At 57.6% G+C, this 15,472-nt stretch overlaps 1 protein-coding gene and 1 long non-coding RNA gene across 16 annotated transcripts in view; one reads left to right on the top strand and one right to left on the bottom strand.

The window, feature by feature from the left end:
- The first annotated feature begins 62 nt into the window (after positions 1–62).
- Positions 63–4,577, top strand: LOC134557994 (uncharacterized). The gene is made up of 3 exons (XR_010082239.1): positions 63–107; positions 3,622–3,714; positions 3,940–4,577. It is a non-coding gene; the product is annotated as an uncharacterized LOC134557994 (long non-coding RNA).
- Positions 4,578–5,603: 1,026 nt separating this feature from the next.
- The window catches only part of COL7A1 (collagen type VII alpha 1 chain), a 30,050-nt gene continuing 20,181 nt past the window's right edge, over positions 5,604–15,472 (bottom strand). For 9 of the 15 annotated variants that reach the window (XM_063411409.1, XM_063411396.1, XM_063411406.1 and 6 more), the window contains exons 84-120: positions 15,231–15,263; positions 15,010–15,072; positions 14,886–14,921; positions 14,698–14,778; positions 14,530–14,598; positions 14,396–14,431; positions 14,258–14,299; positions 14,057–14,101; positions 13,864–13,908; positions 13,711–13,746; positions 13,528–13,587; positions 13,263–13,388; positions 13,056–13,127; positions 12,812–12,847; positions 12,493–12,552; positions 12,281–12,325; positions 12,172–12,207; positions 12,016–12,051; positions 11,867–11,923; positions 11,565–11,636; positions 11,238–11,309; positions 11,115–11,150; positions 10,952–11,032; positions 10,814–10,867; positions 10,565–10,618; positions 10,426–10,488; positions 10,261–10,323; positions 9,861–9,977; positions 9,443–9,520; positions 9,307–9,360; positions 9,057–9,105; positions 8,931–8,978; positions 8,407–8,496; positions 7,977–8,060; positions 7,776–7,895; positions 6,971–7,150; positions 5,604–6,829 (exon numbers count right to left, since the gene is read on the bottom strand). In XM_063411409.1, coding sequence (XP_063267479.1) covers positions 6,780–6,829; positions 6,971–7,150; positions 7,776–7,895; positions 7,977–8,060; positions 8,407–8,496; positions 8,931–8,978; positions 9,057–9,105; positions 9,307–9,360; positions 9,443–9,520; positions 9,861–9,977; positions 10,261–10,323; positions 10,426–10,488; positions 10,565–10,618; positions 10,814–10,867; positions 10,952–11,032; positions 11,115–11,150; positions 11,238–11,309; positions 11,565–11,636; positions 11,867–11,923; positions 12,016–12,051; positions 12,172–12,207; positions 12,281–12,325; positions 12,493–12,552; positions 12,812–12,847; positions 13,056–13,127; positions 13,263–13,388; positions 13,528–13,587; positions 13,711–13,746; positions 13,864–13,908; positions 14,057–14,101; positions 14,258–14,299; positions 14,396–14,431; positions 14,530–14,598; positions 14,698–14,778; positions 14,886–14,921; positions 15,010–15,072; positions 15,231–15,263 — 2,379 coding nt within the window. In that variant the 3' untranslated portion in view covers positions 5,604–6,779. Of the gene's footprint in view, positions 6,830–6,970; positions 7,151–7,775; positions 7,896–7,976; positions 8,061–8,406; positions 8,497–8,927; positions 8,979–9,056; positions 9,106–9,306; positions 9,361–9,442; positions 9,521–9,860; positions 9,978–10,260; positions 10,324–10,425; positions 10,489–10,564; positions 10,619–10,813; positions 10,868–10,951; positions 11,033–11,114; positions 11,151–11,237; positions 11,310–11,564; positions 11,637–11,866; positions 11,924–12,015; positions 12,052–12,171; positions 12,208–12,280; positions 12,326–12,492; positions 12,553–12,811; positions 12,848–13,055; positions 13,128–13,262; positions 13,389–13,527; positions 13,588–13,710; positions 13,747–13,863; positions 13,909–14,056; positions 14,102–14,257; positions 14,300–14,395; positions 14,432–14,529; positions 14,599–14,697; positions 14,779–14,885; positions 14,922–15,009; positions 15,073–15,230; positions 15,264–15,472 lie in introns of those variants that run through there. The other 6 variants (XM_063411404.1, XM_063411402.1, XM_063411403.1 and 3 more) reach the window with 6 other exon arrangements.

Below are 15,472 nucleotides of genomic sequence, written 5' to 3'. Positions count from 1 at the left end.
TCACTGCGTTCGCCGCACTACGCAGGCGCGGGGCCGTCCCCCGGATGTGTCCGGGGCGTGGTGCGGAGCGGAGACTGACGGGAAGAGGGCGGGGCCACTTGGCAATGGTGCGATTTGATTGGCGATGGGGCGGGGGCGGGGCTGACGGGGGTCTGGGGTTGGGGTCTGCACTGGAGGGGCAGGGGTAACACTGGGGACACAGGGATTGGTGGGGGTACTACTCGATGCACTGGGGCTGGGAAGAGCACAGGGCTGGGGCAACCAGGGGAAACACTGGTGATTTGGAGTGGCGCTGGGATCCTTGAGCTAGGCAGAGGAAGGGCACTGGGGAGATAAGGGATGCTAGGGGCAGAGGGGGCTGAAGCATGGGGTCATACTGGGACTCGGGGAGGACAGATGAGACACTGGGGAAGGACATGGAAAGGAGAAGATCCTGGCAGGCTGAGCGTCCCAGGAAAAATTGGGGGTGGCAGGGGAGAATCCCCTTCTGGGGGATTGCGTGTTGTCACTCAGGCTGCCTGCCCGAGGGTGTCCCACTTGGATGCACCAGCACTGGCAGGTCTTCCTATGACCCCTATGACCACTGCTACTGGCATCTTGGACCACAAACTCCAGGCTCAGCCCCACAGCACACACCCATTGGGTGCAGGGGGGTATCTCAAGGCGCCAGGCACTTCATGGGCATCACCTGAGCCTCAGGTCAGGCAGGGATGGAAAAGGACCTTTTACGTACCTTCCCACCTCACCCCAATCCACCGTCTGCTGGCACATCCCTTCCTGAAATCTGGCCCTCCCATGGAATGTGGGGTCACCTCAGTTGCTTCTGCCCCTTTCCCAAAGCCACACTGAAAGGGCTCACTCACCCTGCAGCAGGTACTCTTCAAAGAGCATGACCGTGTCCCCCAACAGCTCCAGTGGCCCCCCTACAAGCCTCCCTGGCCTCTGCGTGGCTTGCACCACCCTGTACTTTGCACGGGGCGGCCGCAGTCTGCTCTGCACTTCTCTTATCTCCCAGCTGTGCTGAAAGCGGCAGCTCCAGTGGCACAACATGATTTCCCTGTTGGCCTAGAGCTGCTGTGGGCTCCCTGGGCCAGGGGCAGCTGCGCTGTTGGTGCAATGTCTGACACCCCTCATTTGGAATTTAATGACCTCCTGTGCTAACCCAGGCCAGCACATGCCCTCACAAAATCTCTGGGGAAAGGGAACACAAAATGGGAATGTAAAGGGGAGTAGAACAGGTATAAAACACAACAAGTTGTATTTGACGCCCCATTTTATTGTGTGCCTTCGCTCAAAACTCCGGCTTTGAGGCTTGGCCAAGCTTTGTGGAGGATTTTATGTGCTTCAGTTACTAAGAGAGAAGAAGCATCCAGGAAAAGCTGCCTGGCTGGATGCAGCCTCTTTGGAGACATCACAGTGGTGGATGAGCAGGGAGCAAAGCCCAGCATAGAAATCCCTGTAGTGCCTGAGGCTGGGACCAGCTGTGCTCAAGTACTAGCCAAGATAAACCCAGCTGTATCTTCTCCAGTGGTTCTGAGGTGATAGTTATTAAACCAAATACTCTCATGGCTGCTGCTTGTGCCATGAGCACTGGGACTGGGGGGGATGAGGTGCCATGTCCACAGTCCCCTGCAGACACACCAATGCTGCTCCATGCTTCCCTCTGCCTGTGCCTCAGGCAGCCCTGCTGCCCTCTCCAGCCCTGCTATATCCCAGTCAGGACAGTTTATTTCCTGCACCCAATGTGGGCCATCAGCTTGGCACTGGCAGCTGCCTTGGCCTGCAGTTCCTTCTCTCTGGCCAGGCTGAGTAGGATTTTCAGTAAGTGAGTTTGGACATCGAGTGACAGGGACACAAATCTCCCCTTTTTACTGGGAGCAGCTCTCTTGGTGGCTGGGCTCATCAGCCAGGGCAGTGCGTGTCTTTCTGATCCCTCTAGCAGTGGCAGGCTGGCTTTGTCCAAATGAAACCCTGCCCCAGAGCCGTTGTCAGCCCTCCTCACTTTGGAGAGGCTTGGCAGTATCTTGTTATCACTGGTGGTTTCCTGCCTCATCAGCTTCCCTCCACCCACAGCTTGAAGGGCTAACAGGGGCCACTCACGGCTCGGTCCCTTTCAGGCTCTTGTTGGTGCCCCGAGGACCACCAGGAAGATGAGCAGCATCCTGCCTCGAAGCCTGGCCAGGAGTGCCTGCAGGGAGCACATGGCTGATGCTGAGCATCACCCCCATCACCCTGTCATGGCCTCACAGCCCCCCAGGCAGGACACATCCGCACCAGGGTATATCACCCACAGAACCCCTCCAACTCTCTGCACCAGCTGGTGAGGCTTCACCCTCCTTTCAGGAACCCTTCATTATTCCACCCTGATTTTAACCCTCTTGAGCAGGGTGGGGAGTTTTCGGGAGGCTGAAGGGGACATGGGAAGCAGATCACCTGGCTGTCCTGTCCTTTCACACATCCCCTGGCCAGATGCTAGCGGTGCCCTCAATTTCACACCCTTCAGCCCTTTTTCACTCAGGGAAGGAGACAATCCTGCTCAGGAGGGTGGTTGCCAGGGTACTGTGGCTGCTCTCCAACCCTTTCCTGCCCTTTGTCCTGGGAAATGCCTGGGTTTCAGCACTGGATGGGCTGTGGGGCTTTCTTTCTCCCATGGTTTCCCTGGCAGATGCTATTTCCCACTGTGTTGCTGGGCTCTTTGGGGCAAAACCCACCCATCAAGGAGGGACACTAGCCACTTGGACTAAAATACACACCTATTGATTGCAGGCTGCTCTGACAAGGGCAGGAGACTGGCCACATGTCCTGGGTCATGTCAAGCCTCAGAAACTTTCTCCACCCCATCCCTCACCCTAGTCACAGGGAGAGTCCCAGGGATTGCAGGATGCTGTGCTACAGGGTGGAGGCCAGGGTGCTGGGATGGGGGATGGGGGTCAGAGCAGGTGCAGGGACACTGCTGCACAAATCCTGCTATATAGCTGCCTATAAAATCAGTTCCCAGATCAATCACCCAGCAGGGTATCTCTGGGGTGAACTCTGGAAAGTACCACAGTAGGCAGCCAGAGGCGGTTAACTTGCTGCAAAGCGAGGGATGAAAACACCTAAACCTCTGCAAACTATTTCCCAGCTAAAAGCCCCTGAAAAGCACCACTGAGGGCACAGCCTCACCATTTGCAGCTGGTCCTTGTCTCCTCGATGTTCAGGCAGTGCTCCCAGGGTGCAGGGACCACAAGCTGGGGATTTGCTCTGCTCCATGGCAATCCCTGGCTCTTATCCTCTCCCAGCTCCACCTCTGACCCGCAGAGGGAGTGACAGTGATGGGGGGAAGGTGAGGGGTGTAGAAATGTTTTTAATACATTTTCCCTAATAGCAGATGAAGTTATCACAGGATGTGGTGGGTTTGTGCCCCTTTGCAGCTCCACCAGCTGCATTTGGAGGGGATTCCAGGAACCTGGGTGTCGTGGTTGGGGGGGGGGAGGTGAATGTTTCCAGGGGGATGTGGGCAGTCCAATCAGTGATCAGCTTTTCTTCTGGCACCTGGGTTGGTCACTCGGAGGTTTGGACACGCCTCTGAGGACACAAAGAGTTAAAAGCAGGAGGCTGGGGGGCTCGGTCTCTTTTCAGATCCCGGTTTCAGCAGAGAGACATCTCTGGCCTCCTTCCCCCCTGCCCGGCCACGAGGCTGGGTGGGGGAGGGGAAACACGTGGTCGGCTCAGGTAAGCCGGAGCCCCCGGGGGGGGGGGGAGAAGAGAAGGGACAGGACTGGAACTGAACTGCCCCGTCCAGGATGGAGGGGTGGAAAACTGTGGAAGTGCCTGCTGTGTGTGCTCACCCCCCCCAAACTCCGGGAGGTGCCCAGCCACGTGGGGGTTTGCGGAGCCTGGGAGTGCCTCCGTCTGCAGCACCCTGCTGAGAAGAAACTGTTAACCCTTGCTTGGCAGAAAGAAACTTTTCTTAGACATTGATTCTCATGACTGGTGGTTTTCGGAGAGAGGGAAGCGGCCTGGGACCGAGATGATAAAGCATGATTGGAAGGAACTCGATGGAAGAATGAGAGGAGTAGCCTTGGAGCTGGACTTTTCTTGCATAATGTCAGCCATGGACTGAACTTGAGTCTCTTTTGAACATAAACTGCATTTCTGGGTGGATGCAGCTGCCCCTTGCTTTTGCTACAGTGACTGGCACTTGAAGAGTGGAGCGAGCAGAGAAAAGAGGGGGAGGGTGAGGTGGTGCCCTCTGCCCTCAGGGCAGACCTGCTCCTGGAACCCCAGCCCCTGGGTGAAAAGGGGAGAGCTCGGCATGCAGCATCCTTAAAAAGCCCTGTATGTAGTTGTGGCCTATGAGACAGCGGTGAGAGCGCTGGACATAGGAAAAAGAGAGTGTCACCTTAGCAGACTTCTCCGGGCGGTGCTATGGGTGACATGGAAACACATAAGGGGTGGACCCGTGTTTTCTGAGGAACAGTCTGTGGTGCGAGAGAGACTCCTCTCTCCCTTGCTGAATTGAAGTTTATTTTTTTTGTGAGTGGTGATTGTTTAATCTAAAACCCAAGAGTTGGTCTTTGAAGAGTGATGGGTGGGGAGGTAGAAACTGGGAGAAGAAATGTTCTAAGAAGTTTTTATTTCTGTCTCTGTGTGTGTTTAAGAGTATTTCTGTCCGTGTTCTTATGTAATTAATAAAGTTTTGGTGGGTTTTTTTTGTTTTCAAGATTTAAGCCTGCTCTGCTCTGTTCCTGATCACATCCCACAGGAGTTGTTAGAGAAAAAACATATATTCATGGGTGCACTAACATCTGGCCGGTGCTAACCCATGACACTGGGACAGCTCAGTTGTAATTGTTTCATGTTTTACTTGCAAGATGTTTTTTCTCCATCTAATTAGGCCTCCCTGTTCCTGTCAGGCTTGGTAATCACTTAAGGGAGAGAACATGCATATTGCTGCCAGCCAGAGATCATAGGCAGCCCCCTGGTCATTGTACCTCACAAGGCCTCTGGACAGCTCCTGGTACCCTGGAGACCACATGGAGGACACATCTAGAGACATGTCACCTCCCTGCTGTGCCAAACCCAAGCACTGCTTTGGCCACTGGTTTGCAGGACACCAGTGGCTTGCAGCTCACCTTAATGCATTCCAACTGGGACACCACTAGTTCACAGACACTTGTACTAGTCCAGCCTGACCCAGTCCTTCTGCCAGCTCCCAAGATGAGTAGCAGCCTGTAGGCATTGCTGTGGAGTGAGCGCCATATACAAGGGTTGTGCTGCAAAGTTCCCCCTTTAGGGACTCTGGGAGCATCCCAAGGCTCTTAAGCTGGGTGGGCATCTGCAGGGGCTGGCCTGGGCCAGGAGTCAGGGTGTCCAGGGTTCAGACCACTGGGGTCTGCCCTTCCCCGTGGTCTGAACCAATGGGTGACTGAGTCACCAGGGGACTGTGTTCCTGCTGCTCCAGGATGGCAGAGAATGGAAATAATGCCAGCTCTGTTCCTTCTCTCAGGGACAGACAGGAACTCACACCCAGTAGCCAAAATAAGTGGCAGCACTGGTTCATACAGTACATCATGCAGCACCACAGACTCACATGCTGACACGTCAAGGCCTGGACAGGGGGTCATGGCCTGGCTTGCATCAGCTGGCACGCGCTGGGCTTAGGGATGGGGCACTGAGCTCCCTGGAAGGGGTGAGGAACCCCAGCCAGCACTGCCAGCAGCAGGCAGCTGGAAAGAGCAGCCCAGCTGGGGTGGGCAGGGGGCATACCTGAGTCAACAGCTGTCCCCAAACTCCACAGACATCTCCATCAATGTGCCAAGAAGCGTGACATCTCCCTGTGAGCACAGCTTTAATACACATCCCCCCTGCACTGGTACATATATACATTTGTTGTATATAGACATACACAGAGAACAGCAGTAGGTTTGGGGGCCCCAAAGCTCACCTGGCAGCCCCTGGGGCTCTTGGGCAGTGAAGAGCATGTCCCTACTCACTCCTGGGGATGGGAGCAAGCAGGGGCTGCAACCCTGTCAGCCAGCATCACTTTCACAAAGCCTTTGAGAGTAAGTGTAGGCAAGCAGGAACCTCTTCTAACCTAGCACCATCCTCAGGGTTTCCCTGACAGGCCTGGGGGTGCAGGTGAGATTCCCTGGATTAGACACATGTGCTGCTGGCAGGCGTGTGAGCTGGTGGGTAGCACATGGCAAGAGCCTCCAGTCTCCCCACAGGTCATTGCCAAACCATCACAGCCACAAAAGGGGAACTGGGCCCTAGTTGAGGCTAAGGTGAAATTTATTCAGATGGAGCTCATTGCCAGGTGGGGAAGGCACTGCCTGGTATAAGGATGCGGGCAGCTGTCCTAGCAGAGAGCGGGGAGCAGAGAGGGAGTTTGGGGGTCTGTGTGGGGCCGGAAAGAGTACAAGGGTATTTTGGGAGGGGTGGGAGCCCAACTATGCCAAGCCCCAGCTCTGCTTCCACAGAGCAGGAACAGGGCTAAGAACCATTCTATTGGCAATAATTTAAAAATCAAACTGAGAACAGCCCAGTGGGAAAGGGGGTTCAAAGCCTTGGTGGGAGGCAATTTCCCATGTCATATAAATTTCAACTTAATGACAATAAATTGATATGAAATGAAAAACCCATGAGCAGCATAAAGACAGGTTAGAAATAGCACCAGGTTCCTGCTGGGGCTGGTGGGTACATGGCCACTGCCACCATGGGAAGCCCAGCCCTGGCCAGGGCAGCAGCTGGGCCCCACTTCCAGGTAGCCCTGCCTGCCAAGACACTGCCTGCACCTACACCTTTGGCTGCCCTCCCACCTTGCTGCCGGCACTGCCACGGGAATCTGTGGAGAGAAGCAAGGCGCTGTCAGAGCTGAGGTGGGGGACCACCACTGTCCCCCAGCTCTGCATTGCTGAGCCCAGGGCAGAAGGTGGAGATGATGCTGGACCTGCTAGTGCTGGTAGCTGTGCCAAGTTCTGCCTACCTGACCCTGGGTGCTGCCCACAGTGCAGCTGACACTCCTCCTTGCTGTCGAAGCGGTTGTGGTTGCCCTGGCAGCCGCTGTAGACAAAGGGCCGGCATTCGGTGACTCTTTGGTTGTAGTACCACCTCAGGGTGTAGCGCTGGCAGTCCCCCTCGTCCAGCGGCAGCCTGCAGGGCCCAGCTGTGGGGCAACGCTGCTGGTGAGGGCAGGCAGGGGCTGGCAGCACACCAGCAGTGGAGGCTGCCAGACCCACTTGGCAGAGGAGGGGAAACACCAGAAGGGGAAGGCTGAGCATGGGAAGGGTTTGGCTGGAGGAGATGTCTCTGCTCTGCCCAAGTGCTGGAACTGAGGGCAGGAGACACCACTCCGGGCAAGCTGTCTCTCGGGACAGCTCCCAGCTAAGAGTTAGGAGGTAGGTGGCATGGGGACGTGATGGCCGCAGCACTCCTTGAAAGGGACTCTTCAAAAGCTGCTGCCACTGGGGCTTCCCTGATCTCCTGGGGCCTTTGAGATCCATCCTGTGGCTTATGACCAGAGCACAGGAAACCTGCCAGGGCAGCAGGTCCCACCAGCCAGAGTTGGAGCACAAGGTCTGCATGGTGTGGGCAGCACAGTGATAGAGAAGGTGCAATTCTCCCAAGTACCAGCAAGAGGACAGGAAATCCCAAATCCCCCCCAGATAGATGGCACAGGGACCCACTGCCCAGCTGGATGCGAAGACACCACCCCAGCAAAACCTGGGGCAGCTCCATGGTTTCCCCCAGTAGCTTAGTTCTCAGTGCCAGGTGAGTGCAGGGAAGCTCACCATCCACTGTAGACTGCTCCAAGCTGTCCATCTCTGAGACCTCATTGTAGTCCTGCTCCTCTCCATCCATGCTGTCGTACCTGAGGTCATCATTGTCGAGCATGATCTGCCTGTCCTGCCCTAGAAAACAGCACCACACATGAGCAGTCCCCACTACACAGAAAAAGGGAGGCAAGGACTAAAAGCACAGGGATGACATACCCTCATCCTCCTCAGTGTGTGACAACTTGAGTACAGGGACTATGTGGGTGCTGCCAGCAGGGAATGGCTGAGTGGAGAAGGACCCTGTCAAGGGGACACAGGCATCAGGAAAGAGGCAAAGCAGTCTGGGGTGCTTTCCCCTTATTTTCCAAGGGAAAACCACCCCTTTTTGGGCCAGTCCAGCACTGCCCCAACCCTGTTGCAGCCCAACAAGGTACATGGACAGTGACGGTGGACCTGGAGATATCCCCTCCTCTGTCTGCACCACAGACCAGGGCTGCCATGGGGGCTTCTAGAGTAGGGACAGTAGGGGGAAGCCCAGAGAGACAGCACCCACTTGGAGCCCAGAAGGATAGGGACAGGGGAGGGCAGAGGGAGGCACACATGCCCATGTGACCAGATCTCGTAGGTCCTCCCAACTCTCCATCACCTGTTTGGTCATGATGTCTCTCCTGACGGACGGTTCTTCCTATTCCCTGTGCAGAGTGGAAGCTGCTCCTGGCCTGAGGCCCCCAGCCTCCTTGAAGAGAAAGCACCCACTTCATCTCAGCCCACCTCTTGCCTCTGTCCCTCCAATCCCACTCCTCTAGCCTACCCTTCCCTCCAGCTCTGCTGACCCCTGCAAGACCACCCCTGCCCCAGTTCTGACACCGAAGAATAGATGGGGTGCAGTTCCTGTGATCCCCTCAGCTGGGCAGACCCTGGCAGCACCCAGACCCCATTGGCACTATTCTGAGCCAGCTGCCCCTGAGGATCTCTGTTGCATCATCACTTCTGCCACACACCATCCCTTCTCCCTGTGCAGGGTCCTACACTGATGATGACCCTGACTAAAGGGGTCATGGAGGGTGCCAGCCACCTCCAGTTCCCCCAAACCAGTGGCACACCTGGGTTGCCAGGGCCCCTTTGGTGCCACATATGTGGGGTAGGGGGATAGGAAAGAAGACCTGCAACCTGAGTGCTCACGTGAATCCTGGTGCTGTGGAAAGTGGCCACCACAGGCTGTGGGCGAGACAGGGTGAGGGTCAGAGGCAGCGGGTCCAGACCCCCAGCCCCAGGGCAGCAGTAAGGGATGCTCACCACAGTGCTGGCTCATCTCCTGCCTGACGAAGTCACGGATCTCCTCTTCCTGCCAGGCACATGAAGGGGCAAAGGTAGTAATGGGGGATGATGCAATTAAAGAGGAGGAAAAACCCTTTCCCAGGGTCTAGTAGAGCTCAGAGGGGAGGGCAGCCTTTTTATCAGTGGCAGTGGGATGCATCCAGCATGCCTTCCCAGCCTAGTGACCTGAGTGCCACAAGCCTATGCCAGCACCCTTCTGTCTCCTTACCGTCATGCCTGGCTCCCCCTTCTCCCCACGGAGTCCATGGGTACCAGGACTGCCCTGGGGACAACAGAAAGGAGCAGAAAGGAAGCTAGCCTTGGCCGGAGCTCATCTAGGCAGGGCCAGGCACCTGCACACTTACCTGCTCTCCTCTCTCGCCGGGGATGCCGGGCACACCCTGTGCACCTGGAACTGACTGTCCAGGGGGGCCTCTCTCCCCCTGTAAAGGACATGTGCTCAGGATTTGGCTAGTGGGTGTTGGAGTCTCTCTGCTCTCCCCAGCACCACGGATGTGCTGCTTTCCCTATGCCTGCACCCCAGGGATGCCAATGCAGGTGGGGAGGGGCTCAAGGACAAGCAGGGTTCCAGATTCCTTCCCTCAGACTCCATCCCCTGAGCAGGGGGACACAAGGGAGGAACCCAAAGACAGCAAGCTGGCAGGGAAGGACAGAATTGGGACATGACTCTAGATGCCACCCACCCCTCACCCACAAAGGGGACTGGGCCCTCCCATCCTCACAGCCCCAGAGGGGGACCAGTCACCTGTGGTGAGGACTTACCTTCTGGCCCTGCATGCCCTCAGGACCTCGTGGGCCAATGCTCCCTGAGGGGCCAGGGGGGCCAGGAGCTCCATCACTGCCCCGGGGACCTGGGCCACCCATAACACCAGGGGCACCCTGGAGGAAGAGCAGAGGGTGAGGCCAGGGGTGTCAGAGCCCACGACTTCAGAGCAGATGCTATGGACATCCTCTGACACCACAGCTGGGCATCCCTGAAGAACCAGCACTGGTGCCTTCTTATGAAGAGCAAGGAATTGTTGTCATTCCTTGTTTAGCGACATAATTTAGAGCAGTGCTGACTCTTCTGGGAGCATCAGGCTCTGATATGCTTCCAACCAAAGCTGTATCCTGGTACAAGCAATGTGGTGCAATTCATCCCATCACTTTCCAGCCTGCTCACCCGGTCTCCTTTCTCCCCCTGGTCTCCTTTGGCTCCCTGCTGCCCGTCAAATCCCCGGTCACCCTGGAACAAGGAAGGGACAGGCAGCAGGGGACAGACAGAGGGAGGCAGGCAGCAAGAGGATGAAGTGCCAGCACAGCTTTTCCTAGCACTGCTCTAACCTACCTTGGGTCCCATGAGCCCTTCCTTTCCAGGAATGCCTGGTGGTCCTGACAGACCCAGATCTCCCTGGGGGACAAAGCAGATGTCCATCAGCCACCAGCCATGTGTTCCTGTCCCACCCTGGTGTCAGTGTGGTGCTTACCGGCTCGCCTTTCCTCCCTGACAGTCCTGAGCGCCCCGGGATCCCTGGCTCTCCCTAAAGCCGGCAGGAGAGAGCCAGGTCAGTCTTTCACACCTAAATGCTCACCCCAGAGCCACAGGAAGAGGAGGGGACCCCATGACAGGGTCAAGGTCTGGCCTCAGCTCCCACTGGCTGATGGAGGGCATCTAAAGGGCCATAGCCTCCAGGCCATATCCAGGCTCCTGCAGCATCCTACAGGCACCCACTCACCTTCTCGCCCTTGTCTCCATTGAGGCCACAGGCACCTTTCATGCCCCGATCACCCTGCAGGGATGGGAAGTCAAAGCCATGCCAAGCCAGCACTAGTCCAAGCCAGGAGAGCACTAGCAGCCAGAGAAGCCAACCCACCTTGAGGCCACGCATGCCCAGGGGTCCCATGTCCCCCTTCTCTCCCCGGGCCCCAGGGATCCCATCACGGCCAGGCTGACCCTGTGAGAGAGCACACAGTGTGACAAGGCTCTGCTCCTGCCCTGCAGTGGAGTGGCAGAGGCACAAAGACACAACTACTCACTGGCTCACCAGGCTCTCCTGGCGCTCCAACCTCTCCCTGGAAAAGGCAAAGGCATTAGTCAGGGCAGGTGAGAAGGATGATGCCTCTAGCATCCCCCAGCAGAGGGGCTGCCCAGCTTCATACCTTCTGCCCGCTAGGGCCGCGTGCCCCAGGGAAGCCCATGGAGCCCTTCTCTCCTTGTTCACCCCTTGTGCCCTGCAAGCAGGAACCCAGATCAGCACAGGGCTGGAGGGAGAGCGCCAGTCAATGCATGGCCACAGCACAGCCATGGTCACCTCCAAGGCCAGGTCTGGCAGCTCCAATTGCACCATGTCCCTGGTGCCTACCAGCATCAGCACACAGGGCACAGGGATTCTCTCATGCCCTGCTTCCTCTGTCTATTGCCCTGTCAACAGCCCTCCATGATCCCCAACCCAGCAGATCCTGCACAAGTTCCCCTCAGTCCTGTACCTTCTCTCCGAGCATGCCTTGTTCCCCCTTGTTCCCCTTGTCGCCTTCTGTGCCCTTCAGGCCACGTTCACCCTACAAAGGAGAAAACACAGGGAGAGGTCAGGGAATGAGGAGCTCAGACACACATCAGGGTGGGGAGGACAGACTCCTGTGGGGGCAGGAACGTGGGAGTCTGTAGGGTGGCTGAAGGAGAGGGGACAATATGCTCTGCAAGGGAGGATCTCTCAGCAGGAAAAAGCTCCTCCCGCTCTTCCCAGAGGGACAGGAAGGATGGGGAGAGGGAGGATAATGACAATTCTTACCGGCTCCCCCTTGCTGCCCCGTTCTCCAGGTGGCCCCTCCACCACCACAGTATCACCCTGTACACCCAAAGCAGAGAGAGAGGTGGGGGTGAGAAGGGGAGCCAGGGCTGCTGCCTGCCTTCCCACTGCCCCCTGCCCCAAGGACTCACCTTGTCTCCTTTGGGTCCTGGGGCCCCAAGGTCACCCTGTGAAGAAGGTGAGATGTGAAGATGCATAGCAGGGAGCAGGCAGCACCTCCCTGGGCACTCCAGTACCTGGAGGTGCATCATCCTCCTCCCAGTTCCTCAGCTCACAGAGTCCCTTACCTTGTCCCCATGCTCCCCGCGGTTCCCAGGCAAACCCTGTGGGGGAGAAGAGAGGTATGGTCATGAAGGGGCCTGGATCAGGGTGCAGCTGAGGAAGTGGGGTACTTACTGCTGGCCCACGATCCCCTGCTGGCCCTGGATGTCCATCTTCACCCTTCAAGAAGGAAGGGATGTGAGAAGAGGGTTTAGTTTGGGGGCATCTCAGCATCACCCCACCCCAGGGACAGCTGCAGCTTTGGCTCAGAGATCTGTCAGGGCTGGCACTGTGAGCCTTCCTGTCCCTGGCTGTGGGGACATGGTGGGGACTGTGGCAGTACCTACCCGTGGTCCCGGGTCACCACGTTCACCTCTGGCTCCTGGCAGCCCCACCCCCAGAGCACCCTGCCAGAGGAAGGCAAGAACTCATACCCATCCTCACTGCCCACAGCTCCTCCCAGTCCTGCCAGGTACCGCCCCCCATGCCAGGGGACACCCCACAGTCCCCACCACCTCTCTAGGTGCCTGGAACACAGGAGGTTCCCATGTGTCACTATCCAAAGTGAGCTCAGCACCCTCAGGGGTGGGTGAGGTCGCTGCAGGGACACTCCACAAGAGAGGCAGCTTCCCACCTCTCATGCTATAGGGCTGCCCTTGGTCCTACCTTGTCACCCTTCAGGCCAGGGGCCCCTTGTATGCCCTAAAAGAAAGGAGAAGGGTGAGCAAGCCATGGGAGGAAAGCAATACCAGACACCCTGCAAAACACTGCTGAGAGTCCTACTATGGTACTGGACACTCCAGCAATGTCCCACCCCAGGGGCCGGCTGGGTCCCTGTCATCCTGTCTGAGACAGCGGGGAAGCCAGGGCAGAGCCTACACCCCCAGGAATGCTGTGGCACCATACTCACAGCCGGCCCTGGGGGCCCCACAGGTCCCGGTGGTCCAGCGGTGCCATCCCTGCCTGGAAAGCCGATCAAACCCTGGCAGAGAAAAAGCAGGGAATGCCCAGGGGCTGTGGCTGGGAAGCAATGGGGCTTGCAGGGACATCACTGACCCTGCACAAGGGTCCACAGTTGCCAGGACCAGTGATACCACATTCTGGTTGTAGCCTTTACCCTCTCTCCTGGGGGACCTGGAGGGCCAGGCTGTCCATTGTCCCCTCTCAGGCCTGGCTGTCCTGGCATCCCAGCAATGCCTGCTAAGCCTGGGGATCCTGGTAATCCTGGCAAGCCAGTGTCACCCTGAAGTAGGGAAGTAAAAGTTGAGGGCCACAAAAACAGCTCCTCAGGAGTGTGCTTTTCCCTCAGCCAGCCAAGCTAGAACATCCCTGGGGCATTAGGAACATGATCAGAGCCAGGGTGGCATGAGGACAGGGGTTACCTTCAAACCTGGAGGCCCGTCCTGTCCTGGTGGTCCCCGTGCACCAACACCCAGTGATCCCTGCAAGGTTGCAGAGAGCATGTGCACATCACCTGGCTGGTGTGCACAGGGTTGCCAGGGCCACCATGCCACCCAGAGCATCCCCCAGGGTTGGGGATCGCCCTGGGGGCAGGGGACACATACCTTCTCCCCTTTGGCTCCAGAGGATCCCTTGGCTCCCTGTGAAGACACCAAACCCCCAGGAAGACCTGGGCAGTAGGGGGCAGGGATCCCAGCCCCCACCAGCATCCACTGTCCCCAGTATCCACCCACCATGCCCATGTGCCTCCTACTCACATCTTCCCCAGGATCTCCTGGCTCTCCAAATCTTCCTGGCTCCCCCTAGCAGGGAAAAACAAGGGAAAAAGCAGATGTGTGGGATTATGAACTGGGGGAGCAGCTGCAGCTGAATCCCCACACTGTGGCCAAGCAGCAAGGGAGCTGGGGACCACACAACCCCCTCCCAACCAATGCCCAGGACAGTGCTTACTTTGTCACCCTTGGGGCCTGGCAAGCCACGGTCACCCTTGGAGCCCTGTCAGGGACAGCAGTGTTAGGGGAGAGTGCAGCCACGGGGCTGGCTTGCCCCTCAGAAGGCAAGGGTGATGGGAGAAGATGAGGTTAATGGTATGGAAAGGTTAATGAGGGGAGATGAGGGTAATGGGAGTGTCAAGGTTTATGGGTGACTCACGGGCTCTCCCAGCAGCACACCCTCCAGCAGCGCCGGCTCACCCTGCAGGGGGCACACAGGTGCTCAGATGTATCCACCGTGAATGCTAGTGTCCAGCAGACCCTTGTCCATCCCAGCCCTCACGCCCTGGCTCCTTACCTTCTCTCCCTTGGCTCCAGGGGGGCCAGTGATGGCCTAGAGCAGAGGACAGAGTGGGCAGGTGAGCAGGGCTGTATGGGGATGCTCCTCTTCATCCTGGCCAGGAACACTGGACAAGGCAGCTCTGCACTCACCTGCCCTGGAGCTCCAGCATCCCCTGGCTCTCCCTTGGGACCAGCAGGCCCCGAAGGTCCCGGTAAGCCCTGGCACAAGTGGCGCAGCCTTTAGCCTTAGTTGCAGACAACCCAGGCTGAGCTGAGTGGGGGTCCCCCTGGGATGGGGCAAGGTGAGCATCAACATACCATCTTCCCAGGCACTCCTGCTTCGCCGTCCTTCCCTGGCACACCATCCCTGCCTGGCACACCTGGCTTCCCACTCTCCCCCTGCAGATAGTAGGAGTGGGGGTGGGACGTGGGGGGTCCTACAGCCCCCCAGGCAGCCCCAAGCATCCACACTGATGGCAGCCAGATGTGGGGGGCAACACACTCACCACTTGTCCTGGCAGCCCAGGGACACCCGGTAGGCCCTGCAATGGAGACATGAGCAGAAATCAAACAGCATCCCAGGCACCAGGAACAGCCAAGGGGACAGTTTAGAATGTTGAAAACACCTACCACTGGGCCAGCAGGGCCAAGGGGTCCTGGCAGGCCCATGTTGCCCTGGGGGCCAGGCAAGCCCTGCAATGGAAACAGCCATATCAGAGAGGGGATGGCACAGCCAGGATCTTGGCTCCCCCTGTGGGAAGGTGTGTTGGGATGGGACTGGCTGATTTGGGGGAGGCTGGATGGTTTTGGGCATCCAGGTGAGTACTGGCAGGGAGGGTATGAGTACTCACACGGATGCTGGTACCAGGTTCCCCTGGATCACCCTGTGAGGAACACGCTGCATCAGCATGACCACCCCAACAAATCAACTACTTTGGTCACAGGCAGATCTTCACACCTGGATCCAGGAGGGGGTCCAGCCCAGATGTCCCTCCCTCTAGCACCAAACTTCCTGAAATGTGGTCCTCCCTCCAGTCCCCAAATCTGGCAATGCATCATTTTCCCTCTGCCAGGCTGGACATGGCAATGCTGA

Source organism: Prinia subflava, chromosome 14, assembly GCF_021018805.1.
Source record: "Prinia subflava isolate CZ2003 ecotype Zambia chromosome 14, Cam_Psub_1.2, whole genome shotgun sequence".
NCBI lineage: Eukaryota > Metazoa > Chordata > Aves > Passeriformes > Cisticolidae > Prinia > Prinia subflava.
Note: the sequence above shows the minus strand (reverse complement) of the source record. Positions and strands in the feature narration are given on the sequence as shown.